This window comes from Pangasianodon hypophthalmus, chromosome 27 (assembly GCF_027358585.1).
Source record: "Pangasianodon hypophthalmus isolate fPanHyp1 chromosome 27, fPanHyp1.pri, whole genome shotgun sequence".
NCBI classification, from domain to species: Eukaryota; Metazoa; Chordata; class Actinopteri; order Siluriformes; family Pangasiidae; genus Pangasianodon; species Pangasianodon hypophthalmus.
In genome coordinates, this window is record NC_069736.1 from 11,503,294 (window position 1) to 11,530,368 (window position 27,075).

The following is a 27,075-nucleotide window of genomic DNA, read 5'->3' on the forward strand; positions in this document are numbered from 1 at the left end:
CTTTCACAGTTTTGCACAGCTTTGTAAGATTATTAAAATTGAAGCAACCAAAAAGTGAAGGAAGCTTGATTATTTTCTCTGCATCACACTTTAAAAATGATGTAGTGACATTGCAGTACACCCTTTTAATCCACTGTGTAATAAGAGAATAACTAATAATCTGTTTGCTATCTCTGTGATGCCGGTGCTAGAAACTAACACAATTCAACTGCTTTTGCTCTTCTTGCTCAGTGGTCCTGCCTGATCAATCCTGATGCTCTGCTCCCGCTCTATCTTGCTTCTTCATCTGGAACTTCTGTATTGATTTGTATTGATATAGATTTGTGTGCACGTTGTTATACTTTATAGCAAGTACTATTAATTATACTGTAACTGGTGTCTTTTGCATGTTTAAATCTACTCAGACTATCTACTAACTACTCAGACCACACTCACTGATCCTCAAATATGATTATTCCATTTTCGTATGTCTAAACACAGTTTGCTCAGGCACACATACTTGGGCAGGACAGGAACTGAAGTAGAGTTGGTGACTGTTTGTATGCTGGTGGTGGACGCTGTTGCGGAAGCGTTGTTCTGTATGGGAGAGCAGTCTTGAGTTCTAGGCACCTTCCCCATTCGGTACCAGATCCCCATGTTGTTCAGCTCTCTGTGGGGAAATGCTCAGTCAGGTTAGGAATTTATAACCAACAGCCAACAATAAATGGTACCATAAGCAATGTGTTATATTCCCATTTGATATTTCCCAGTTACCATCCAACACTCCTCTCCTATCTAGGATACTGGATGACTTTGTCACTTAACAGCTGTTTTCTTTGTGAAGCATTCACACTATTGGCCATGAAAAAACATTTGGTTTAGTCAAACATTTTTTAGATTTTACTCTGCAGTACCTGCATTAATGTTAAATCTTCAGGGCCTAAAAAAGTATAGTATGTTATTGCACAAGGTTCATCTTTCGGCCTACTATTATTCTCCCTTGAAAATATGGTCCACCCATATGTATTGGAACACCAAGGCCAATTCTTTTGTTTTTGCTATATACTGAAAACATGAGATCAAAAGTTGAATACGAGATGATAGATCAGAATTTCAGCTTTTATTTCCTGATATTTTCATCTAGATGAGTTCAGCAACTTACATGGGACCACTGGTGGCAGACCACCCAATTCTTACATGAGCAAGAAGTATAGGAACAGATAGTCTGGTTGCATATCCCATGCTTGCAATAACTACATCAAGCTAGTGACATCACCAAACTGTTGCATTCTTCTTTTGTGATGCTTTTCCAGATTTGTACCACAGCTGAACTCATTTATTTATTTATTTATTTTTTATTTATTCAGGGGGTTCTCCCTTCAGGCTCTTATTCAGGAGGTGAAATGCATGCTCAATTGGGTTAACTTCTGCCTTGGCCAGTCTAAAACCTTCCATTTTTTCACCTGATCAAGTCCTTTGTTGTGTTGGCAGTGTGTTTTGGGTCATTGTCTTGCTGAATGAGGAAGTTCCTCCCAATTAGATTGGATGCATTTCCCTGTATATTGGCAGACAGAATGTTTCTGTAGACTTCTGAATTCATTCTGCTGCTACCATCACGAGTTACATCAACAATAAGGATTAGTGAGCCAGTTCCAGAAACAGCCATGCAAGCCCAAGCCATGACACTACCTCCACCGTGCTTGAACACTGAGCTTGTATGTTTTGGATCATGAGCAGCTCCTTTCTTTCTCCACACTTTGGCCTTTCCAATCACTTTGGTAACGATTAATCTTAGTTCCAAAACTTTTGTTGTTCATCTCTGTATTTTTTTGCTAATTGCAACCAGACAGCAACTGAACAACTAAACAGGTTGGCCAAGAAAAACAACAGCAGTTGATGACAGAATCATTGTGAGAACCAACAACCTCCACAGGGCAGGTATCACAATCCACTGTTTGAAGATGATCACTCATCAGCAGTAAGAATTGGAAGGCCAGATTGCAACTGCACCACTGGGTTCAAGTTGTTGTACTGGCTATGCCCAATGCTTGTGCAATGGCTCTGATTGATTTCCCCTCTTTTCTCAGCTTCAACTTGCTTTTCTCCCATAGATAGCTTTCTGCTCTTCATGTTGGATCCCCCCCCTTTTTTTAAACAACAGATGCAGTATTCATAGGCAAAAATATTGTTTAAACAATCAATCAATCTAACAGGGCATACATGGGCAACATGAAACATCTGTCAGTCACATCTTCCAATATTTTTGATCACTTGCACTAACAGAGTAATTGTTCTATACTAATAAGAAATTATACATTAGTTTGGCTAAAATAAAAAAGCTTGGAGAAATAAAACCTTGGGTAAATTCAAATAGAAATACTTATGTTCTGTTCCAAGACTGTCCACATCAAGGTTTACAGTTATTTTTACCTGAAAAAAAAAAAAAGCTACAGATCCTTAGAGTAACCTGTTTTCACTACTTTTAACATTTTTCATGTAACCAACAGGTGGGGTGTGGGTTATTGTCAGACTGTATTGGGACTGGGCTAGAGGGGTAATGATGAGTCTCTTAGAAGTCAACTGAGCATACGTGTCAGTAAGCCACGCAAAACCAAGGAGGTGGCAAGCAAGCTGAAAAGCTGCAACTTTGCTTCTCCATATGTTTTAGGTTACTGTTTGTCAACTATGCCAAGGCACCCAAGCTTGAATACTCTTTGCAGCGATTTTGCTTCTGTTCTTTGCAGCAATGCTGCTGGCATGGTGCCAAAACCCAGGAGCTGCTTTGAAAAATTATGCAACGTGTATGCAGAGCAGAGGCCTCTCGCCTTAGTAGTTCACTCATCGGGCAAACTGGAGGCGCAGCAACACCAGGCTCTCCTTGGCCTGCAGGAGGTGTCCACCATAAGTCATGGACAAACAGGCTGTAGATCAAGCCATTATAAAAAGCGTCTTGATCCCTTCCCCATGTCCCACTACTCCACCACTGAATGGCACACGCGCTTTGAGGTCACACATTCTGTTGGGGAATTCTACTATGCAAATGGATGGGGAAACACAGCAGACTTACCACTTCTATCTCCTCAAACTGTGGAGAGAGGTGGCCCTTGTTGCTTTGGTAATGGCAGTGGCAGAGAGATGAGTTGGGACTGGGGTGTTCCAAAAAACAAATCTCACTCACATCCCACTTGGAGACAATCTCTTACTGCTCTAGACAGAAGAGTTGGCAAGTTGCAACCTGAATTTTCAGACATGTTTCTCCCTGGCACACTGACCTAATAGAATCAGAATCAATTTATTTGCCATATATATTTCCATGTATTAGAAATTTTTCATGGAGTTTGGTCACAACACGATAAATTCAACACACACATCTTGGACAACACAACAACCATCTTGATACACAAATATTGCACCTTAAGCAGAAATGGTAGGCTCAGTTGTAATTTACATTACAGTGAAGGCAGAATGCAGCTGGATGCCATTCAGGGTGCATTAAATGAAGTGGAACAACTTTGATATATAATTAAAAAAAAAAAACTAATGATATACAGTAATGGCAATATTAATAAATAATATATTTAATAAATATCAATAAATAGTCCTATTTATTAATATTTAAAATAATAATAATAATAATAATAAGCAAGTATTTAGTGCAGGAACCAGGAATACGATTATTTATTATAACATTTCATGCAAGATGTTGTTACTGTCCTTGTTACTGGCAGGTCAGCATTGTAGTGATCACCGAATGCTGCCTAGCCAGCCTGGTTAATAAAAGAAATTGGCAGTGGAAAGAAACTGTTTTGATGGCGTGCTGTTTTTGTTATCAAGGAGTGGAATCGCTTTCCTGATGGTAGTTTTTGGAATAGGTAATTAACAGGGTGGGAGGCGTCACTAACGATTTTTCCTGCTTGCATCTTAGTGATGAGACCAACCACAGGGATGTCATCTGCAAATGTGATCAACTTCACAGATGCATCACACAGTCATTTGTGTAGAGCGAATATAAAAGGGGTGAGAGGACACAACCTTGTGGTGCTCCAGTGCTGAGTGACTGGGGTTCAAAAATGTTCTGACCAATTCTCACAAACCGCTTCCTGTCAGAAAAAAAGTTTGTGATCCACATACAGATGGAACCAGGAATTTGCAAAGTGATACGTTTTTGTAGGAACTCACGGACAGGATGAAGGCTGAAATCTAAAGCAAAAATCTACAAAGAGAATCCTGGCGTATGAATTTGAAGAGTCTAGGTACAAAGTAAAGCCTGAACTGCCTCATCTATAGATCTGTTTGTTTCTGTAGGCAAATTGCAGTGGATCAAGCAGATCCAGAGTACTAGATTTGAGAAATACCATCACCAGTCTTCATGATAACAGAGATGAGGGCTACTGGTCTGTAATCATTAAGGCCATTTACCATTTTTTTTTTTTTTTTTCCTTTGGAACTGGGATGTCATGAAGCATGCTGGAACAGTATTCAGCTCCTGTGACCAGTTGAATACATCCATAAAGATGGGGGAAAGCTGATCAGTACAGTGTTTGAGGGTACAGGTGCACCAGAGTCAGGGCACAAATATAGAAGCACAAACCACCTCCTTTTTTCTTATTGAAAAGAACAGGGACTGGATCCACTCTGTATAGTTGAAATCCTGGTAATTCCACTATATTTTTGGGAATCGCATCTTTCAGCCATGTCTCTATGAAGCAGTAAACTGAAGTCAGTCAAAAGTCCCTTTTTGTGCTTGCAAGGATTTTGAGTTCATCAATCTTGTTACAAACTGAGTGCACGTTAGACAGGAATATTTCAGGGAGATCTTGGGCCTCTCTTCCTAAATCTGAACAGTGCTCCAGTGTGCTTTCCTCTCCATCTTTTTCGTGCAGCTTGGAGTGCCGCGGGAGCGCACATCAGGAGCAGCACCAATAAATCCACAGATTGAGTTAAAAAGTCTGGGCACTGATCGTCTGTTACAGTTCTCCTGATATTATTAAGCATACCCCTTGAATATTAAACCCGAACTGGATCGCCATTGACAAAAAATACGCAAAAAGGCAGAAAAGCCAAGCTGGACAGGGTATTCCGTATCTGTGTAGATTTCCGCAAGGTGAATGCAGTTTAAAAATTTGATTTTCCTACAGAGAAGCTCCTGGATCAGCTTTAAAAAGCTTGTTATTATTTTTCCTTGGATTTCACCAAGGGCTATCAGCAGATTCCCTTATTTCCAAATTCCAAGGAGAACAGTTTTCTCCACCTCATTTGGTTTACACTAATTTAAACTCTTCTGTTAGGGCGTTTCAGGGTGACTGCTATGTTTCAATAATTCTGCAGTCTACAGCTCTGCAGTCCCATTGTGCATATACTACTATTTAATTAGGTGACAATTTAACATGAGGACAACATATGAGGCCAGTGCTTGAGATGAGCTGGACTCCAGGTAAACCCAGAGAAATGCTCAACTGGATGGGTGGAGGTTCATTATCTGGGCTTCCACTTGGGTCACTGGCAGCAGCTTCCCTAAAATGATAAGACTGCTGTGACTGTGGCCTGCCCAGGACCCAATACAAATAATGGGACACAGTTCCTGGTGCTGGCAGGATATTACCACAGGTTTGTGCCTAATGATTCTGACCTTACCAACCCACCGACTAATCCCACTAAAATGGACGCCCCTGATTGTGTCCAGTGGTCAAAACAGTGCCAGTGGGCATTTGTAACTGTTAAAGCAGCTCTCTGTGGGGGCTCCTGTTTCTCTCTCCCATTTTATGCCATCTCTCTTTGTCACTGTCTTTTGTGATGTAAAAAAAAAAATGAAACCAAGATAAGTCATCTCAGTTCTTTTTCCATCTTTAATGAGATAGACCAACCAACAAAATTCAAGTGAAAAACAAATAGAAATGTATAAGGGGAAAAAAACAAAAACTTAAAGTAACCTGGTTACACAAGTGTTGCACACAAATACTTTGTTAAAGCACCTTTTTCTTATAATACAGCACTTAGTTATTTTAGATAACAGTCTCCTATCTTAGCACATCTTGATTTGGCAATTTAATTGCATTCTTCCTTGGAAAAATACTCCAGACCTATCAAATTGGGAGAGGATCTCCTTGGCACAGCCCTCCTCAATTCATTCCACAGGTTTTCAAGGATTTTGAACTCGGCTCTGACTGGGTCATTCCAAAACATTGATGATCTTCTTCTGAACCCTGTATAGGTGCTTTGGGTCATTATCGTGCTGGAAGATGAAATTTTTCTTCATCTTCAGCTGTTAAACAGAGCCTTGCAGGTTTTGTGCCAAAATCGATTGGAGCTATCTATGATTCCCTCTAACTTAACGAGAGCCCCAATACCCAGCTGAAGAGAAGCAGCCTCATAGAATGACTCTGCAACCACTGTGTTTCACTGAGGTTATGGTATTCTTTGGGTTATAAACTGTGCTGTTTTTGCACCAAACATATCTTTTAGAATTATGCACAAATTAGATTGGTGGGCTTGGATGTTTTTTACATGAGAAGGGGCTTCTGTCTAGCTACTCTACCCCATAGTCCAGACATGAAAAATAAGAGAGATTGTCGTCACAGTGACCAGCACTTGCCAGACATTACCTCAAGCACCTTTAAAGTTGCCACAGGTCTCATGGCAACGTCCCTGATAAGTTTTTGTCTGGTCCCTTTGTCAATTTTGGAGAGACGTCCTGCTCTTGGCAATGTCACTGTGGTGCCCCATTTTCTCCACTTGTTGATGACCTTTATGAAGTTCCTAGTACATCTAATATTTTTGAATTTTTTTTGTATTTCTCCCCTGATTGATAGGTTTTGACAATGAGATCACATACATGCTTTGTAAGCTCCTTGTGGACCATAGCTTCAGCAGTCAGATGAAACCAAGATGATGTCAAGAAAATCCTACAGAAACAGCTGATCTTTACTTGGGGTTAATAGCAATCACCTCATTTATGACAGGTGTATGATCCTTACTTTTGAACATGAGTTTAAATGCGATTGGTTAACTATGAGTACAGTCACATAAAAGGGCGTACACATTTATGTAATCAGGTTATTCTAAGTTCTTTCTTTTTCCCTAAAAATTAGTTTTTCACTTGAATTTTTTTGGTTGCTATATCACATTAAAGGTGGAAAAAGATATGACATGATTTATCTTAGTTTATTATTATTATTTTTTTTCCATTACAAAAACTTTTTAACAGGGGTGTGCAGACTTTATATCCACTGTATATTAGTAAACATTACGTGAAATAGATTTTTGTGGGTCTCCTGACATTACAATTAAATTAAAACTTCTTTTACATTCTTAAACATTCAACTTTGTAAAGCATCTTACAGTGAAAAAAACAGGACCTAGATATATTCATAAAGCATAAATATGCCCATAAAACATCTAAGTGTTGTAAACAGTTGGGAATCATTCATCTGACTGTAGATCTTCATGAAAACTGACCCTATGAATGTATACTGTGGTGGGGCCTGTTTGGAGCGTCCCAGGATACGGATGTCGCAAATTGCAGCCTCAGTGGAGTCCCTTGGGATAAACTTAATACACAGCCTCCGTTTCCTGAATGCTGGCTCCTCTGAAGTGAATAAGAAACAGAGATTGAAGTAGAAAGATGAATAGAGTAGAAGCAGCAGTAGGGTTAAATGCACGGGTTAGGACTAAGTAACTGATTTATTAATACTTCATTATTTTTGCACTAGGGTGGATTTTGGAAAAATGTTGCAAACCTGCAACCATGGGTTTTCCAAGTTAAAAAAATGTATTTGCTAATTTAAGAAAGTATTATTGGATATCAGTGACTCTGAAACACTGTACTCTAAGTACATCCTTGTCTCCATAAACTTTCTCTTTCAGTGGTAGTCTGTAATTAAAAATCATTTTTATTTACTTTTTGTTATAGCACCTCATATTTTTAAATTGGCCTATAGCAATAATGATTAGAGATGGCACTGATCTGATACCCAGGATCTGGGTCAGTAGCCATGTGGCCTGACATTAACAACAATCTGTGAGCTTTTCAGCAAAGCAAATGCCTAAAAATTGTTTTAATGTCAGCTGTTTTCAAGTTAACTGTGTTTCAAAACAACAGTGTCTTGCCCAAATCAGGAAACTGTTATTTAGTTAGTTGACAACATAAGCCATCTAATAATATTTTATCGGATTTACTTTAGTTTTGGGGTTTGTTACATTCCAGAAAGATCAGAAAAGTTCACTGGACACACAGTATCAGAATCTTCTTTAAAGATGGATACACTCAGAGTGCTCCTGGGGTCCATTAAGCAGCATTTCATTACAATGAGATGGGCAGTCGTTGGGGGCAGTCGTTGGGGGCAGTCGTTGGGGGCAGTCGTTGGGGGCAGTCGTGGCCTAATGGATAGAGCGGACTTGCAACCCGAAGGTGAACCTGAAGGTTGTGGGTTCGAGTCTCGGGTCCGGCAGGGATTGTAGGTGGGGGGAGTGAATGACCAGCGCTCTCTCCCACCCTCAATACCACGACTGAGGCAAGGCACCGAACCCCCAACTGCTCCCCGGGCGCCGCAGCGAAAAAGGCTGCCCACTGCTCCGTGTGCACTGTGTGCACTTGGATGGGTTAAATGCAGAGCACAAATTCCTAGTATGGGTCACCATACTTGGCCACAAGTCACTTCACTTCACTTCAATGAGATGTGAGAGTGGGCCTGCAGCTGCCACCCTTCAATCACTGCACGCTCCTCGCACAACTGCTGCCTGGTGCAGAAAGGACAGCACCACTTCAGCACCCCCATTGTGGTTGCGCAGGAGCACACAGCTGCAAGGCAGGGTGGCACAATCACACATGGCTGGTCTCTAATGAGTGTGGCAGCAACTCCTCACCCTCCTGGAGAACCTGCAACACTCTGAAGAACCTCAAAAACCATTTTCTCTGGCCAGGCATAGATGTCGAGGTCCGGAGATTCTGCCAGAGGTCCCCCCAGTGCCAACGCACCATGCCCAAGAAGCCCGTGCCCTCCCCACTTATCTCGCTCCCCATCATCGGTGTTCCCTTCGAGAGAGTAGCCATGGATCTCACCCAAGGACCTTCTTGCTGACCAAGGTACGCAATTCATGTCACAGTTAATGTCTGATCTGTGTCGGCTGTTGCAGGTGAAGCACCTGAAGACATCCATCCACCACCCCCAGACTGATAGTTTGGTCGAGAGGTTTAATCAGACTCCTAATCGGATGCTGCAGCGGATGGTAGACAAGGAGGGAAGGAATTGGGACCTCCTTCTACCCTATGTACTCTTTGCAGTCCGAGAAACACCCCAGACTTCCACAGGCTTCACCCTCTTCAAGCTGCTGTTTGGGAGAAGGCCTCGTGGGCAGCACCAAGAGGACATGGCCAAAGAGGCCTGGGAGGAGCAGACCTTGCTGTTCCACACCATTTTTGAGTACATTCAGGACAAGAGGGGCACCTGTTGTTCGTCAGCACGTGGAGGAAGCCCAGGCAGAACAGCAATGTATTTACAACTGGCCAGCTCAGCCCCAAGTGTTCCAGCCAGGCAACCGTGTGCTCCTCCTACACCCGAGCACCAACTGCAAGGTCCTGGCTTGTTGGCAAGGCCCCTACACTGTTCTTGAGAGGGTGGGCCTGGTGAACTGGTCCAACATGAGATAAAAACCCCACCAGGAGTTGTGGCATGAGATAGCCCTACTGTGTTCCAGAAGCCCACTGTCATGATATTGAGGAGGAAGTTAGCCAGATGCTGCAAGATGGCATCATCAAGGAGTCCGCCAGCCCCTAGTTCAGCTCCATTGTGGTGGTTCGGAAGCCCGACAGGAGTCTCAGACTGTGTAATGAGTTCCGAAGGCTCAACCAGGTATCGGATTTCGACAGCGACCCCCTCCCCCGAGAAGACGACCTGGTGGAGCAACTGGGGAGAGCCCTCAACCTCACCAAAGGCTACTGGCCCTAGCCCCAAAGCAGAGATGGCATTCAGCACCTCCAACGGCAATTGGGAGTACCAGGTTCTCCCCTTCAGGCTGCACGGAGTGCCCGCAACCTTCCGATGTCTGATGGACATCGTCCTACGGCCACACAGATAATTTGCTGCTGCCTACCTGGTTGATATAATCATCCACTCTTCCACATGGTTGGACCACCTCTACCACCTAGGGGAGGTTCTGGGAGAGCTCCGGAAGACAGGACTGAAGGCCAATCCATGGACAGTACCTGGGGTACCGCATCGGCCGGGGTATGCTGAAGACGCAGGAGAAGAAAATTGAGGTAGTAAAAGGGTACCCTCGCCCCACCACCAAAAAAATAGTACGTGCCTTTTTGGGGTTGGCGGGTTACTACAGGAGATTTGTCCCTAACTTCTCCTCTTTAGCCTCCCCCCTTCAGATCTCATCAAGAAAGGGCCTACCAGACCAGGTGCAGACTGAAAGCAGAGCAGACACCCCAGGCTCTAAAGAGGGCACTCACCAGCTCCCCAGTGCTCAGGAACCCAGACGTCAACCTGCCTTTCACCATCCACACGGACACTTCTGAGACTGGGCTCCGTGCTCTCACAGATGTTCGAGGGAGAAGAGCACCCAGTCCTGTATGTCAGCAGGAAGTTGACCCTTGCCAAGAAGAAGTACACTGCCAGGGTGACACAAATGCCAGGGTAACTTGGTGGTTCCTCTTGTTGCAGGACTTCACTTTTTATGTGCAGCACTGAGTGGGGGTCCACCATGGCAACACTGATGGCCTCTCCCGAAGCTACAACCTATCGGTGCAACACTCACTGGCTCGCAAATTAGGGGGTACTGTGACGGTGGGCCTGCAGCTGCCGCCCTTCAAACACTGCATGCTCCTTGCACAACTGCTGCCCGGGTGCTGAAAGGACAGTGCCACTTCAGCACCCCCATTGTTATGGATAATGAGGGAGCACATGGCTGCAAGGTGGGGAGGCACAATCACACGTCTGGACTCTAATGAGTGCTGTGGCAGCTCATCACCCTCCTGCAGATACCAGGGGAGTATAAAAGGGCGCAGCAGAAACAACAAAATGAGCATGTTTGGTCTGCTACTCTGGCAACGACCATGCTGATCCATTGCACTCCATCTTATTCAGAGACTGCCGACAGCGATGAAGGCCAGGCTCCCTACCAGCCTCACCTCAACGGGGTTCATCCCTGCTCGCGAAACCCAGAGCTAGAACGACCACGATGCCGCACCTCTCACTCTGCACTCATCTCACTTCCACTCCACTAAAGATTTAATACAAACAACACTTATTTTCCACTACCTCTGCCTCCTATTTGTCTGTGTCCAGCCCATCACAGCCTGAAGTTGCTACAGAGAGTATGATTTCTCTATGCTAGAAAATCTTTGAGGTCGATTCCACTGGCCAGGAATGCAGGCTGAAAGTCAAGAACTTCTGCTAGCCTCAGGGCCAACTAACTGCTCCCCAAAAGCTCCCACCAGCCCCACTCATCTCTTCAAGAGAATAGGAACAGATCTCGTGGGACCACTGCAGACATCAGTGATTATTAAAAAACATATGGAGCAACCACAGAAGACCCAGCACAGGGTCAGCAGAGGGTCCAGGCAGGCGACCTAGTGCTCCTACTGTTCCCCAGGGCCAACTTCAAATTTCTGGCCCATATACAGGGCCCACATACAGGAGACCCGGTTGAGCCTCTGAAAATCATTACAGATCTGTACACTGCCCTTGGTTTTCCGAACTACAACAATGGGGCTAGACCAGAGGTTAGAGGACGCCAATGATGCCATCTTGCAGCATTATGGCTTGCTCATCAATAGCCCAATGAGGGGCCTCTGGGACATGGTAGGGCCACTGCCTGATCACCACTCCAGTCAGGGTTTGAATGTCATGCTGGACCAGTTGTGTTAGGCCTGGTTACCCTCAAAAGACATCTGCAAATTGAACTATCAGCACCATGAGGTCTTGCTGCTGGGTGGGGGAATAATCCTCTCGCTTTTTAATGAAGGTATGCCACAGCAGGTCAGTGGGGGCCAGTTTTTTTTTTTTTTTTTAGCAAACATATAGATCATGCCCCACTACAATGGATAGCCAAGGCAAATGATACTAATTTCCACATCACTTGTTAGTTTCTCTCACTGCAAGATTGCTCATTTCAGGTGCAGCATCAAGTGGGGGTCCACCTCGGAATGCTGATGGGCTGTCCCGACACTACAGACTCTGGGCCCAGTCCTCTCCAGTGTTTGCTGAGCCAGCGTTTTTGTCGCTTATCATCAGGGCTGCCGCAATGCCGGATTCCCTCAGCTTAGAAGCTGCCAAATCTTCAGCCACACCACTGCAGGCCTCTCACCTCATCATCTACTCTCATGCTTTCCGTCAGCCCTGCCACTCCCTTTCCCACACTTATGATTAACTACAACCCCCATGAGTGTTTATTCACCCATTTCACATCTATCAGTGTGTTTATGTTCGTCCTTGCTCCAGCACTTAACACCAAAGTGTTTGTTTAGGATGCATCATCCGTGCAATCTGAATAATGTATTTGTATTCAGTTACACCCCTACAAAGTTACCATAACAAAGAGGAGCGTCAGCTTGTTAATTGTGCCGGACGGTCAGCTTGTTAATTGTGCTGTTTGTGTTGTTAGCAAGTTTTAAAATTTTAAGTTTACATACGCCTTGCAGAATCTGCAAAATATTAATAATTAAAAAAAAAAAAGGTATCATAAAAATTGCATTTTGTTTTTTATTTAGCACGGCCCTGAATAAGCTATTTCACATAGCAGATGTTTACATATAGTCTATAAGACAAAATAATAACTGAATTTACACAAATGAAAGTTCAAAAGTTTACATACACTAGATTCTTAATACTGTGTTGTTACCTGAATGACCCATGACTGTTTTTATGTTTTGTGATTTTGTTATTCATGAGTCCCTTGTTTGTCCTGAGCAGTTAAGCTACCCACTGTTCTTTAAAAAAAATCCTCCAGGTCTTGCACATCATTCAGTTTTCTGCATATTCTGCATAGACCCCTTTCCAAAGTGGCTGTGGGTGTAAATTGTTATTTACATGTTTCCCGGAAGACAAAATAATATCTTATGTAGCTTCTGAAGGGCAGTACTAAATGAAAAAAAAGATCTTTAAACAAAATAACAATTTACACTGATCACCCTGTTCAAAAGTTTACATCCCCCTGGCTCTTAATGTGTGTGTTTCCTTCTTGAGCATCAGTGAATGTTTGCACCTTTTGAAATAGTTTGAGTCCTTCAGTTGTCCTCTGTGTGAAAAAATGGATCTCAACATCATACAGCCACTGTTGGAAAGGGGTCAGAAGATGCAGAAGATACTGGAAAAGCAAATAATGTGGTGGACCTTGAGGATTTTTCTGAAAAACAGTGGGCAGTTTGATATTGGTGTAGTGTATTGATATTGGCTGATATTCAAGGTTTTGGTATCGATATTGGGAAAGAAAAAGTGGTATCATGCCATCTCTAATAACGATATAAAAATATTTTTATTTTCTTCATAATTATATAATTAAGGCATTAAGGCACAATTAATTAATTAATTAATTATCACCCACTGTGTGAAAAATGCTTTAAAAATGGACAACTGCTGTGGTCCACTGTTAAATTTGCAACATTGATTAAACATGCTCGAAATTTGTGTATGCATACACTTTATTTATAAGCAGCCTAAAGATGTCACAAGAAAATTACTTACCTGGAACACTGATAGATTTCGTCCAAAACACACAACAAAAGTCTGAGCAAGAGGCAGGCATGTTTTATTTTAGCATAGATTTTAGACTTTTTTTAAAGAATTTTTCTACCACAAATGGTATTAAGATGTAGGTCGTAGCATGGGACTTGGCATAGTGTGGATTAAAAGTATTTTTAAACTATTGTTGCAGAAATTAGCTGCACAGATTGCACAGTTAAAGGGTTCTGAGGGTTAAGTCCAGAGAGAACAACTTGGGAAGATACATATTTCATTACTGACAAATATCACACCACAAAGACATAAAGAATGCTTAGTAGTGCTGTTACACAACAATAGTGGGTAATAGTAGTTATTTTATAACCAGTTTATATGTATTTAAGCAAATACTGTCTATGACAGTACACAGCCATGACAGTCCAAGTTATCGGCTAGGCTTTATTTGTGAAGGATTACCATGGAAAATACAGGCAGGTCCATACAGACTTGGACACAGAAAAAGATATTGTTATTTTAGCTGTCTACCACAGGTATACTGGAGTTGAAATTAAATAATGAACAAGTGCAGACTTTCTGCTTTAATTTAAGGGACCAACAGTAATTGGACAATTGGCTTCTCCACTGTTCCATGGCCAGGTTTGTGGTATTCCTGCATTATTTCACTAAGTAAGCATATGCAAGTGTGACATTTGCATTGGTGAGCTCAAGAACACCAAAAGGCCAGAAAAAACATGGAAAACAACTGAATTCCTTCCCTGAAAAAACCCCTTCACAACAGTCAGCCAGATCAAGAACACTCTCCAGAAGGTAGGCATATTTGTGTCAAAGTCAACAATCAAGAGAAGTTTTCAGCAGAGTAAATACAGAGGGTTTACCACAAGTAAAACTAGTAAGCCTCAAAAAAGGAAGAACAGATTATAGTTTTCCAAAATCATCTAAATAAGCCCTTACAATTCTGCAAGAACATCCAATGGACAGATGAGACAAAGGTCAATCTGCACCAGAAGAAAGAAACAGAGCATCACTAGGGACAAAACCCAGCATCTGCTGATGTCTGTGGGTTCTAGGCAGCCACTGACTGCAAAGGATTTGCAATCGAATACTAAAAATGACAATTTAAATTATCATTGTTAGTTTGTCCAATTATTTTTGGTCCATTAAAAAGGGAAGGACCACATAAAAATGCTGTAATTCCTGTAATTCACTGGTAAATCCCTGTAAATTAAATCTGAAAGTCTGCATTTTGAGCTCATATTCAGTATTTAATTTCACCTCCAATATACTGTGGTAGACAGATGAACAATAACATTATCAATGTCCAAATATTTATGGACCTGACTGTATATGGAAAATAAAACTGTTAAATGTATGTTAAAGGATTGTTATCAGCCTTGCTAAAAACATTATACTGCCTGCAAGCGAGCAAAGACGAGAAAAGTGCTTACGAGTGTCCACTGTCTCCTGAATCGGGATAAAGCCAACGGGCAGTGTATCTTTAATGTCAATCAGCTTCATGTCCACCAGGACGTTTCCTAAATGACTCTGTGGAAAGATGCACACAATATGTAAAGATCATGAGGAAAGCAGTAGTGGCCTAGTGACTTAGACTTTAGCCCAGATAAACCAGAATTATTTCAAGGAAAACATTTTTCAAGCAATAGTGTTTAAATTAGCCAACAATTGTTTGAGAGTTCTGTTGAGACACTGTCAGAGAGTGCAGCATCATGCAGGGCCGGTGTTCAAAGACAGCTGCAATGCAGCTACAATGATGTTCTCTGCAGTGTCTTGGGTAAGTGTGGTGCCTAATATTCTGCTGCTTTGTTACATACATTTAAAAAGCTTGGTGAATGCTTTAGTGTACTAACTCTCTTTGGTTTTCATAACATTCAGAGCATGAGAACAGCTTACTATTTTCACCAATGTAATGCTCTAATTATGGTTACTGACCAACCTCCAATAGTCTACATGTAAACTAGCCTAGAAAGTCTCTAGCACACATTCAAGTGGTTTAAAACACACACACTGGTCGTACTGATTGTATGTACAGTAGATTCAGAAAGTGTTCAGCCCCCTTCACTTTTTTTTTGCACACTTTGTGTAATAGATTTCAGTTCAGATGAATTAAATTGAATTTTCTTTGCCCATCAGTCTTAACAAGTTTTTTTTTTGAATATTATATTTATTGAGGTATTATTAGATTTTCAGACACACAAAAAACAGTTACAAAACAAGACAAAACACAGCTACACAGGTATAAAATGAAAGGAAAAAAAGAAAGAAAAAAAAAAACTCCTTCAGATTGAATCTCCTTCAGATTCAATTTAGCAGTTAACCACAACACCGGGTAGAGGCAAGGGAGGTCAACACAGACTTTTTCTCAATGTGACATTATGGACAAGTTCAAATAATACTAATAAGAATAAAATAAAAATAATAATAAATAAGAGCAGACAGATTTGCAAGAGTCAACATTGTCACTAACTTTGACAAGTAATTGAGAAAATAAATAAATAAATAAATAATAGAAAGATTCAGATATTCAAATGTGGTATTAAAAAAAAAAACCCACACACACATGGGTATATTAACATTGACACAGAAGTTGAACAAAACTACAAAGTTTCAGGCGGTGTCATGGTTATTGGAAATTTTTAGCAGGTGATTGAAAAGAGGCCTCCAAGAAGCTTCAAATAGATCTATATTTCCAGACATACTATATCTAAGCCTTTCTACATGAAGTAGAAGAAAGTTCAGACAACCAGATCTTGAATAGTGGCCTTGACTTTTTCTTCCAAATGCAAAGAATGGATTTTTTTGCGATCATCATACCATACTGTATAGGCACTCGGAAAGCGTGATTAAGATGCTGCAAGGAGGCTGACCAGCCAAGGACAGTAGTTGCAGGATCTAAAGGAAGCTCACATGCATAAGCTTCTGAAAGAAACTGAAAAACTTCTGACCAGAATTCAGAAAGTTTAGGGCATACCCAGAAAAGATGAGCAAGAGAACCCTCCGCAGATTCACACTTAATGCAGAGAGAGGAAATAGTAGGATAGAAAGCGTTAAGTTTAACCCTTGAGTAATGCAATCTATGCAACACCTTGTACTGAATAAGTTGGTGGCCTGGCGTTAACAGAACAGGTGTATATATTTTTAAGACATTTTGCCCAGTCTTCCTCAGAAACATGAATATCCAGTTCCTTTTCCCAATTGTTTTTCTTGATTAGTAGAGATGTCTAACTGACTAGTGAAAAAATCTACAAATTTTGTGACTAACTTTGGGGTATTGGGATCGGAGCGTTTCAAAGTTTGGCATAGTAGAACGAACATAATTTCTAATTTGTAGATATCTAAAGAACTGTGAAGCAGGAAGGTCAAATTTCTCTTTTAGCTGAGAAAATGTTGCAAAATTGTTGTCTATGTATAAATCTCTCAAGGTGAGGATTCCTTTTCTAGCCCAACCTATGAACACTGGGTCTAGTAGTGAGGGCTTAAAGGCAAGGTTACGACAGACAGGAGCAAAAAAGGAGGTATTTGGCAGTTTGAATGTCTTACTGATCTGATGCAATATCCTGAGGGAGCTATTAATCATAAAGTGGGATCTTACTGCAGCTTTACGTTTTTCTGGGGCAGCAAATAGCAATAAGCAGAGAGATGAGTTTGAGGCACCCCACTCAATCATAAGCCATGAAGGGAGGTCAGCTGAATGACTATCAGGGCATGAGTCCTGCCAAAAAGTCCAATAGTAATGGCAGCCCAATAGTAGTGTTGAAAATTTGGCAAACCTAACCCCCCGCCAAAGACCTAGGCTCACACACATGCGGTTTAGATATTCTATGTGCTTTAAAGCCCCAGATGAACGGCAGCACAATAGAATCTAAAGTTTTGAAGAACTTTTTGGGCAAGTAAATTGGTAAATTCTGAAAAAGATACAAAAATCTGGGTAATATCACCATCTTAATGGCATTCACACGCCCCATCATTGAAAGTGCTTTTCAGATTTTCTAACATAGGTAAAACGTGAAGTTTACATATATCCTTAGGGTCTCTAGGTATATTAACTCCAAGGAATTTCAAACTATTTGTGGCTATTTTAAAAGGAAGACTGCGTATAAAATTTGAGTCAATATTGTTAGTCACCGCCAAAAATTCACTTTTTTGCCAGTTTACTGAATAACCTGATAGTTTACCGAATGTTTCCAATAAATTTAGCAAGGGTGGTATAGACTGTTCTGGGTTGCGAAGATATAGAATAATGTCGTCTGCATAGAGAGAAATATGATGATTGATTTGGCCTAAATTTGGGGGCAATATTAAAGGGTTCTTTTTAATGGCAAGGGCGAGCGTTTCAACTGCAATTGCAAAAAGCAAGGGCGAGAGAGGACAGCCCTGCCAGGTGCCTCTATGTAATAAAAATTGAGCTTCGATCTATTGAAATTGGTTAAGACCGAAGCTCTAGGTTGGGCGTTTAACATTTTCACCCAAGAGGGGAATATATCCCCCATTTCAAATTCTCTAATTACAGCTAGAACATAGTCCCATTCAATTTGGTCAAACGCCTTTTCTGCGTCCAAGGCAGGAACTGCTATACTAGTTTGGGACTCAAACCTGGTATATAAGATATTCATTAGTCGCCTAACATTAAAGAAAGAGAAACGGTCAGGAATGAAACCAGACTGGTCATGATGAACAATTTTCCCAATACAATTATTTAGTCTGTTAGCAAGGATCTTAGTGAAGATTTTAAGATCTGAGTTCAAAAGAGATATGGGTCGATATGGCGATGGAGTTGTTTCTTCTTTACCGTTTTTTAGAATTAGAGAGATATTTGCCACAGGGACAGGGACTGGGGGAGCTGGTGATTACCAAATGAGTGATTAAACATTCTCAACAGCAAAGGAGAAAAGGCCAGCGCAAATCTTTTGTAAAATTCAATTCCAAACCCATCTGGGCCAGGTGCCTTTCCACCAGGGAAAGATTTAATAGCATCTAGTATTTCTGCTATTGTTATGTCTGCATTCAAAGCTGCCTGCTCTGCACACCCCAACTTTGGAAGGTGTAATGAATAAAGAAAATTAGCTAATGCTGAGGGGTCAGAGCAGCCCTCTGATTTGTATAATTCTTGATAAAATTCTTTAAATGTATCGTTGATTTCAGTGGAATTTGTTAGAAAGACACAGATAATCTCCAGATATCAACAAGGTCAAGGGAAGCCATCAGATCATTAAGAACAATGGTAGAATTAGCCAAGGATATGTCAGAGCGTGAAGGATATCTGTCTATTACAGAGTCTAAAACTAAGTTGAAATCACCGCCTATTATCAGATGTGTGTTTAGGGTGGTTGGTAAAAGATTAAAAACTCTGTGGAAAAAAAGCGGGATCATCAAAATTAGGTCCCTACAAATTCAGCAATGTGACATGGAATGAGGAAAGTAGGCCCGAAACAATTACATAGCGACCATTAGGATCACTGATAGTAGATATATGCTTGAAAGGGACCGACTTACGAATCAAAATAGCTACTCTTCTGGCCTTAGATGAGAAAGAAGATTGGAATACCTGAGAGATCCAACTGCATCTCAGTCACCTTTGTTCAGAGTGCCTTATATGTGTCTCTTGTAAAAATAATATGTCAGCAGCGATGGACTTCAAATAACAAAAAACTTTGGCTCTCATAATCTGATTATTTAATCCCCGGACATTCCAGCTGGCAAGGGTGACACTGCCAACTTTAGATAAAGACTCCCTACTACAAGTCATGATGTATAATACAGTTGAAACCAGATATTTACATACACTTCAGAAAAAAACCACAAAAACTTTTTTTTCTTTACTGTCAAACATTAAATCAGAGTAAAAAAATACATAAAAATTCTCCCTCGCTCGATTCTGCCATTTAACAAATGCAAAAAATATGTTAATATTTATTGATCTAAAACAGAAAAAGTTTACTCTGATTTAATGTTTGACAGTAAAGAAAAAAAAAGTTTGTGTTTTTTTCTGAAGTGTATGTAACATTATACTGTATCTATGTATAATGTAGTGGCTACTGCAAAGGAATTTGAAGGAATACTAACCAGTGAAGGAGGTACACAGACACAAAACACTAAATGCACGACGAAAAAAGAAGACACCACCCACCCCTCCCCTTTCAACAGCTTCCCCAAATGAAGCTGGGGGAAAAAAAACATGAACAGTGGAGCTGCTGGGCAGCATAAGGAGTGAAAGAAAAACCTGTCTATCAAAATAACCTCGGATAGAGAAACCAGGGGCTCTCTCACAGCCTCTATACAGAAAATATAAAGAAAGGAATTGCTCTATGAACCTGAGCTACAAGTTTAGGACACAACTCGGATAAGTATATAAAGAAAAAAAAAAAAGGTGTTTATAAGACTATTTAAAACTATTTAAACAAACATTACGGTCTCAACATTCCCATGCAAACAAAGCACTAATATTGGCCTATAACTGTATAACTTGATCGAATAACATGATCATAAACAATCTGCAAATCTTTCGTATGAGAATATACTCACAACCTCCTATAAAGACCTGTAAACCGAGAAATTTTAAGTCCTTCAGCCATGGTCACAGCATTGAGGAACAGTCCTGAACTGCGGATCAAGAAGGCTCTTGCTCTATGACAGACTTCACAAACTCTTCAGCCTCCGACACCGAGCCGAAGATTTTCTTTTTATTGCCCTGGGTGACAATAAGACGTGTGGGGAAGAGCAGTCCGAATCGCATACCGGCATCCTTCCAATTCTTTTTCACTCCGTCAAACACCCTTCGCTGTGCGAGTACCTCTGCCGTGAAGTCCGGGAAGATGGAAATGAGTACTCTGTCATATTTTAAAGGCGCCTGCTGCTGCGACAGTCGCAGTATCATCTCTTTGACAGGATAATGATGTATCTTCGCGATCACAATTCAGGAACGTCCTCCTTTCAATGGTAGGGGCCCGGTGCGATGTGCGCGGTCAACTTTAATTCCTTCGGGAAAGTTATCGGTACCCAGGAGTTTCGGGATGAGTTGTTCCACAAACGCAGTTGGGCGGCCGGCCTCCACGTTCTCAGGTAACCTGAGAATCTTAAGAAGTTTTAAGAAAATTTTGCAAAGTATTAAAAATCTTATTTAGAAGTATTCAGACCCTGACATGGTCCTCACATGACTGATTGCAATCAGGTAGGTCTGGGCTGCATGCTTGCCATTGATGCTTTCTTTACATCACTTGTGGGTTTTACGTGATGAAGTGCTTCATTCTGACATATGATGCCCAAGCACCAAATCCAGACACTCTGAAGAGGTCTTACAACACCGCCTCTTGCATGGCGCGCAGAGGCAATTCACTAGAAATTGTGCTTCTTGCACTGGAGCAATCACTCCAATCTGCAGCTATTGATTTCTCTGTGATGGAATCTGATCAAAATCTCACTCCAGTGATCCACCTAGGCCAGTATGTAGGGTGGCTCACTGTCAGTCTTGTTTAAGTTTGGCCAAAAAGATTGCCCTTAAATTCTTCCTACACATTTGAGACAATGTCACTTCTCAATCCATTCCAACAAAACAGTGACCATCAGACACAAATCATCAGGGTGGCACAAGGTGAAAAATGCTCTCTGCCCTGCATGGAAGTTCCGCAAATGGGCTCACCAGTGCCTGCTTTACGTACTATTTGAAGCACTCAGCAGCTATTCGTTCATCAGGTCAGTTTTTCATCTCTCATGGTGCCAGCACATGGGGTGCTCCCTTGTCTAAGCAGAGATTGGCCCACTGGTTGACATGTCCACCACAACCTACAAACAGGCTGCAAGCTCATTCCTGCCATACCAGGGTTCTCTATCATCCGGAACCACCCCAACCCAATAGACACTTAGTGAGTAGTTTCTGTGAGCAGACTGACTTAAACAGCTTTGTTCATCCTACTTATTTGCTGGTTAGTACCAACAAGCCCTGGATCACCAGTGACCTGAAGGAGTTATTGAAGAAGAAGAAAAGAGCCTTCAGGACTAGAGACAGAGGGGAGCTGTGGTGTGTGGAAAAGGAATTAAGAATGAGGCTAAGAGAAAAGAAAGACAGCTACAGAAGGAAGTTGGAGATGAAGCTTCAGCAAGGACACACAAGAGATGTGTGGACTGGTATGAGGCAGATCACTGGCTTCAAGATGGGCCATTGTCAATATGAGCGAAGCCTGGACAGGGTTAATGAGCTAAATTTATTTTTCACTAGAGTCAGCTCAGGGCCAGTGGCTGTTCCTTATTATTAAGCTTATTATTTATAAGCCTATTTGTATCACTGCTAATTGAATACAGTTGGTATTTTTCTTCTGTGCTATTGTCATGTTCATTATATTTCAGGTACCTGGAGGATATTGGTACAACAAAGATACATTCACTGTATGGGAAGGAATGTGAACTTGGAAAAACAAAAATAATCAATTGCAATTGTCTATGATAATACTGACAATACGCAGCACGCTGACATACTGTGTAAAATCACCATGGCTCTTCAGGGATTAGAAACAAAAATCGAAATAGCCAAAAACTTGCAATGAACATCATGTTGTCATTTCAAGAAATTTGACACTTTCTTCAACCATACTGTGTTCATAATCCCCCAATAGGTTCTGCATGTGCAGATTTCAGCCACCGAAATAGAGAACTATAGTGAATGCATACACCAGAAAGTAAAAAAGTGAACACAATGAAACATCTAGAACTGTATCAGAGGTTCCTAGGGCAAATGTGAAAGCAAAATAACCTTTTAAATAGAGTGACACCCATGTATGGCAGGACTTTATTCATTATTCATTATTAATTCATGCTAATTACCAATGCGTATTTGTAATTCCTGTGAAGACCTGATTCAAATTCAGTTGCAAAACATATATTTACAATTGCCTTTTCATGAACAACAATGTACAATGGTGGCCAAAGTTAGAAATGCAAATGTAAAGTCCATACAGCATTTCATTTTCAATGTCTAAACTGGAATGATTCTGCCATACTGAAAAAGTAACAGAAATCCTCAATACTGTAATTGTACTGTGCCGTTTGCTCTCCAACTCAGCCAAAAATAAAACGCCATTAAGACCCTATCTGCATTTGCACTGTGAAGGACCAGCATTTTCCAGAAATTATTCAAATTCAAATGATAATTAGGGTCCAAGCACCCATAGGGTGCGAAGTATGCTATTGCTTTTGCAGGATTATTTACCTGGACCCTCATGCTTACACTTTACTATTGTGAGTGCAACCTGACAACAATGAAAATGCAGAATGTTTATGTTACTGACTATTGATTGAATTACCATTTAAGCCTGCTGGTGCTCCTAAAGGCCTTCACATGTTTCACATGTCATAAAACTATATATAGTCTCTTATATCCAGAGCTCTTTTCAGGCTTCTCAGTGAGTTCTTCACTGAGGAGAACAAACCTGTTTGACACATGTGCAAACCTTAGCATTAGCTTTGTGATTATGCCACCAAGTCATTACCCATTCACTCTTGCTTTTGCTAGCCCTCTTTAGCTTCTGGATGTGCACCCCGAATGCTGCAGTCTTGTCTGTCAAAGAGTTAACTAAAATACATTTATCGCAAATATACCTATTACAACGACTGAGGAAGAATGACTAAACATTGTGCACTCAACACATTGAACAATATCAGTGTTTGCCAAGTTGAATGTTAAATGTACCTTAATCCTAGCTTTTTGGTAACAGCCTATTTTTGCTGTCTTTAGCCAAAAAACAAAACAAAATGTGCTGTTCAAAAAAAATTGAGAAGCAGCAAAAAGGAAGTGAAAAATACAACAGATTGATATGAACAGTCTTGCTACGACGGCTTAGGACTACAAATGCTATAGCTGACAAAGCTATAGCTTTAGCTTTAGGACTGCAATTGCCACAAACAGTCTCCAACAGTTGATAACGTCAACAAAATAAACTTCATGTGAAAACTATAATGAATTTCCTGTTTACACAATTGCACTTGTTGACCATGTAGTACATCCTTATAGAAGGGAATTATTTATAATAGCACTATTCATTGTCACCCAGATAAAGATGAGTTCCCTTTTGAGTCCGGTTCCTCTCAAGGTTTCTTCCTCATGTCATCTCAGGAAGTTTTTCCTTGCCACCATCATCTCTGGCTTGCTCATTAGGGAAAAAATGTATATGCTGAATTTATATAATTTAATAATGATAATGTTTAAATGCCGACACAGTTGAGAATCTCTCGGCAAATGATTAGAAAACAGGAACTACATCACAGGAACTCTCCTGGCAGGTAACATCCTGGCAGTTAAACATCCTTCATACATCAGTTGCAAACGTGCCTACTCACGTCTTAAGGCCAATTTATACTTCTGCTTTAATGTGTATTTGCATCTTTGGATCGCAACACAGAGAGGGGGATTGTGGGTAAATGTGGCACACAGAGACGTGCTAGTGCTCAGTACTCCCAAGAGCTAAGTACGTATTGTGCACATCTGTGGTGCTATGTGTCAGGCGAATGCTGATTGGTTGGCTGAGAGGTGTGTCTGATTGCATAGCTGGAAATAAAATAAAATAAAAACAATTCAAATATTCCCGTCAACGCATCCAGTACTTTCCATCTCATATAGATGTGCTCACGCTCCAAAATGAATTTCTGAAAGTGTAATCTGTTAAAAACTTTAAAACACATTGTGAAAGAAACGGATGAAAAAATGCTCTGTGAAAAGTTCAAACACACTCTTTCTCAGACTGGTATCTTTAAAACTCTGGCACTTAACATTGAGTATTCGGTCATGAACATTTTTTTTTTATACCTTAGGACTTTTCAAAACAAAAGAAGTATGTCCATGTTCTATTTTTTATTCCTTCAGTATGGAACTGGAACTTGCATTGTTTTTTGGCTTTTGGTTCATGTGACAGCACCTCCTAGAGGACACACTGACATTCAAGTATGCATATTTCACCCTGTGCAAGTGTCCAATGTCCTGTCCTTCTGCGCTCGCAGAAGTATAAATCAGCCCTGCAGGGCAGCAGGCCCTGTACTGAGACTTCGTGGTTTGAATACTGGAGACCCCAGTATTGATTAAGTATCTACTGGTGTGGACTCAAAAATCTACTAGGTGGACACAAAATCGGACAAACTACAACAGTTATGGTGGATATTTGGGTGGGAGTGGAATGGGGTGAGAGGGGGAATGAGAGGCGGTGCTCTCTAGATTATGGTATGTTCAGGGAAGCCAGCTTACTGGCTACTGCTAATAAGCAATCACTTTGCTTTGTAAGAAAATTACTGCCATGAAGTGAATGGATTCCTCAAGCGAGAGAAATGATTCAATGAATGAGGACTTTTTTGAGTTACTGTTAGACAGTGGCATCCAACCATACATTTTTGAGCCACAATATACAGAAGAACTGCGCCACTGAGAAAAGCAACAGGAGGCAAGCAGAAAGCAACTGTTGGTCTTGCAAAATTACACTGAGCCAAATAACTGAAGTTAGCAACATTGCATGATTATTTACCTTTGTTTTAGCAACCTTACTAGCTGTCTTACTAGTAGTTACATGGGTGAAGACAAGTATTTGTTAGCGTTAACTAGTTCTCCTACCTCAGTTCGGCTGCTTTGTTCTGGACATGGAGCTTCTCTGCTCTCTGTTCTGTACTAAATACAGGCAAAATCACTGTTTTCTATGGCATCTTCTGCAGAAGACCAAGTAACTCGGCTTTCAAAGCACTGGCTGCACACATGTAAATATCCTGGATAGAAAGCGACATGATTCGCAAATCAAATGAGCTACTTGGTTATAATCTAACCAAAGTATCTATCAAGAAGTTTATTTAGGAATCGGACTGACATTAGCTAAAATGGTATCCACATATTATGGATTACCACTAAAAGACAGGGAGTGCTATTCAGCTAGAGTAACACTTTAAAATACTGTAACTCTAGAAGATCCTTATGGCTTGGCATCCTGTCAGTGGCTAAATTGTGCCAAGTAGTGACCTAGCCTGCAATGACCAGATATACACTAAATGCCCAAAAGTATGTGGGCACCTGGACCTTCTCCAAACTGTTGCTACAAAGTTTGAAGCACACAATTGTCCTGAATGTCTTTGTATGCTGTAGCATTAAGAACCCCCTTTACTGGAACTAAGGGGCCCAAACCAGCTCCAGCATGACCATGCCCCTGTGCACAATGAATTGTCCATAAAGAAATAGTTTGCCAAGGTTGGTGTGTAAGAATTTGCGTGACCTGCAACCACACTGGACACTTTTGGGATGAGTTGACTGCACACCAGTCCTGAATGACACAAATCCCTACAGTCTTCAAAATCAAAAAGTAGAAAGCCTTCCCAGGAGAGTGGCGGTTATTATAACAGCAAAGGCTGGATTAAATCAATAAGGGGATGTTAAACAAGCACATATGGATGTGATTGGTCAGGTGTTCACATGCTCATATATCTCAAAGAAACTCCAAGCATCCATGCTAGAGAGAAATGAATGTAGGCAAGTCTCTTGATGCTTACCTATTTGATGCTTGTGGGGAAATTACGTTTTCTTGTAGGATTACAATATTGGGGCTGTAGTAAAAAAATTCTGGCTTGCGTTTAAAAATCAATAAGGTCCATTTGGACATTTGGATTTGAGATCAAAATATGTATATGAAACGATAGAGCCGAATGTCAGCTTTAATTTTCGGATATTTACATCTAGATGTGTTAAACAACTTAGAAAATTGCACGTTTTGTGGCAGACCACGCAATATTTAGGTGAGCAAAAGTATAGGAATAGATAGTCTTAATAAAATCTTAGTAAATTACTCTTAATATGTGGATGCATATCCCTTGCTTGCAGTAACTGCATCAAGCTGGCAACCCACTGACATCACCAACCTGTTGCATTCTTCTTTTGTGATGCTTTTCCAGGCTCGTACTACAGCTTCTTTTAGTTGTTGTTTGTTTTGGGGGGCTTCTCCCTTCAGTCTACTCTTCAGGAGGTGAAATACATGCTCTGTTGGGTTCTGGTGAGATTTGGTGAGGTTCTGGTGATTGACTTAGCCAGTCTAAAACCTTTCACTTTTTCCCCTGATGAAGTCCTTTGTTGTATTGGCAGTGTGTTTTGGGTTATTGTCTTGCTGCATGATGAAGTTCTTCTGTTGGTGCATCAGGACTCCCCATAGTCAAACCGTTCAGTCAGCCACTGGCTAAACTAGGAACTAAAATGATTAGTCACAGATTTGTCTCTGATTGCTGTCCTATCTATCTTACGAGCTGAGATCTGCTGACAAGATTGATCATTCCAATTTGTCAAAATGATAGTATAGGTATACAAAATCCTGCAACTAGTTCTCATTGTGTCAGCTTAGCCCATATTTCTACTCCTGGAATGTCATGGACTGTCTTGCATACCAGTCCTTATATT

General features: G+C 41.0%; 1 protein-coding gene across 4 annotated transcripts in view; it reads right to left on the reverse strand.

Annotated features, from left to right (window-relative positions):
• Positions 1-27,075, reverse strand: part of mvb12ba (multivesicular body subunit 12Ba) — a 115,342-nt gene that overhangs the window by 36,378 nt on the left and 51,889 nt on the right. For all 4 annotated transcript variants that reach the window (XM_053230597.1, XM_034300936.2, XM_026922407.3 and 1 more), the window contains exons 4-6: positions 15,107-15,203; positions 7,435-7,564; positions 500-649 (exon numbers count right to left, since the gene is read on the reverse strand). In XM_053230597.1, coding sequence (XP_053086572.1) covers positions 500-649; positions 7,435-7,564; positions 15,107-15,203 — 377 coding nt within the window. The remainder of the gene's footprint in view (positions 1-499; positions 650-7,434; positions 7,565-15,106; positions 15,204-27,075) is intronic.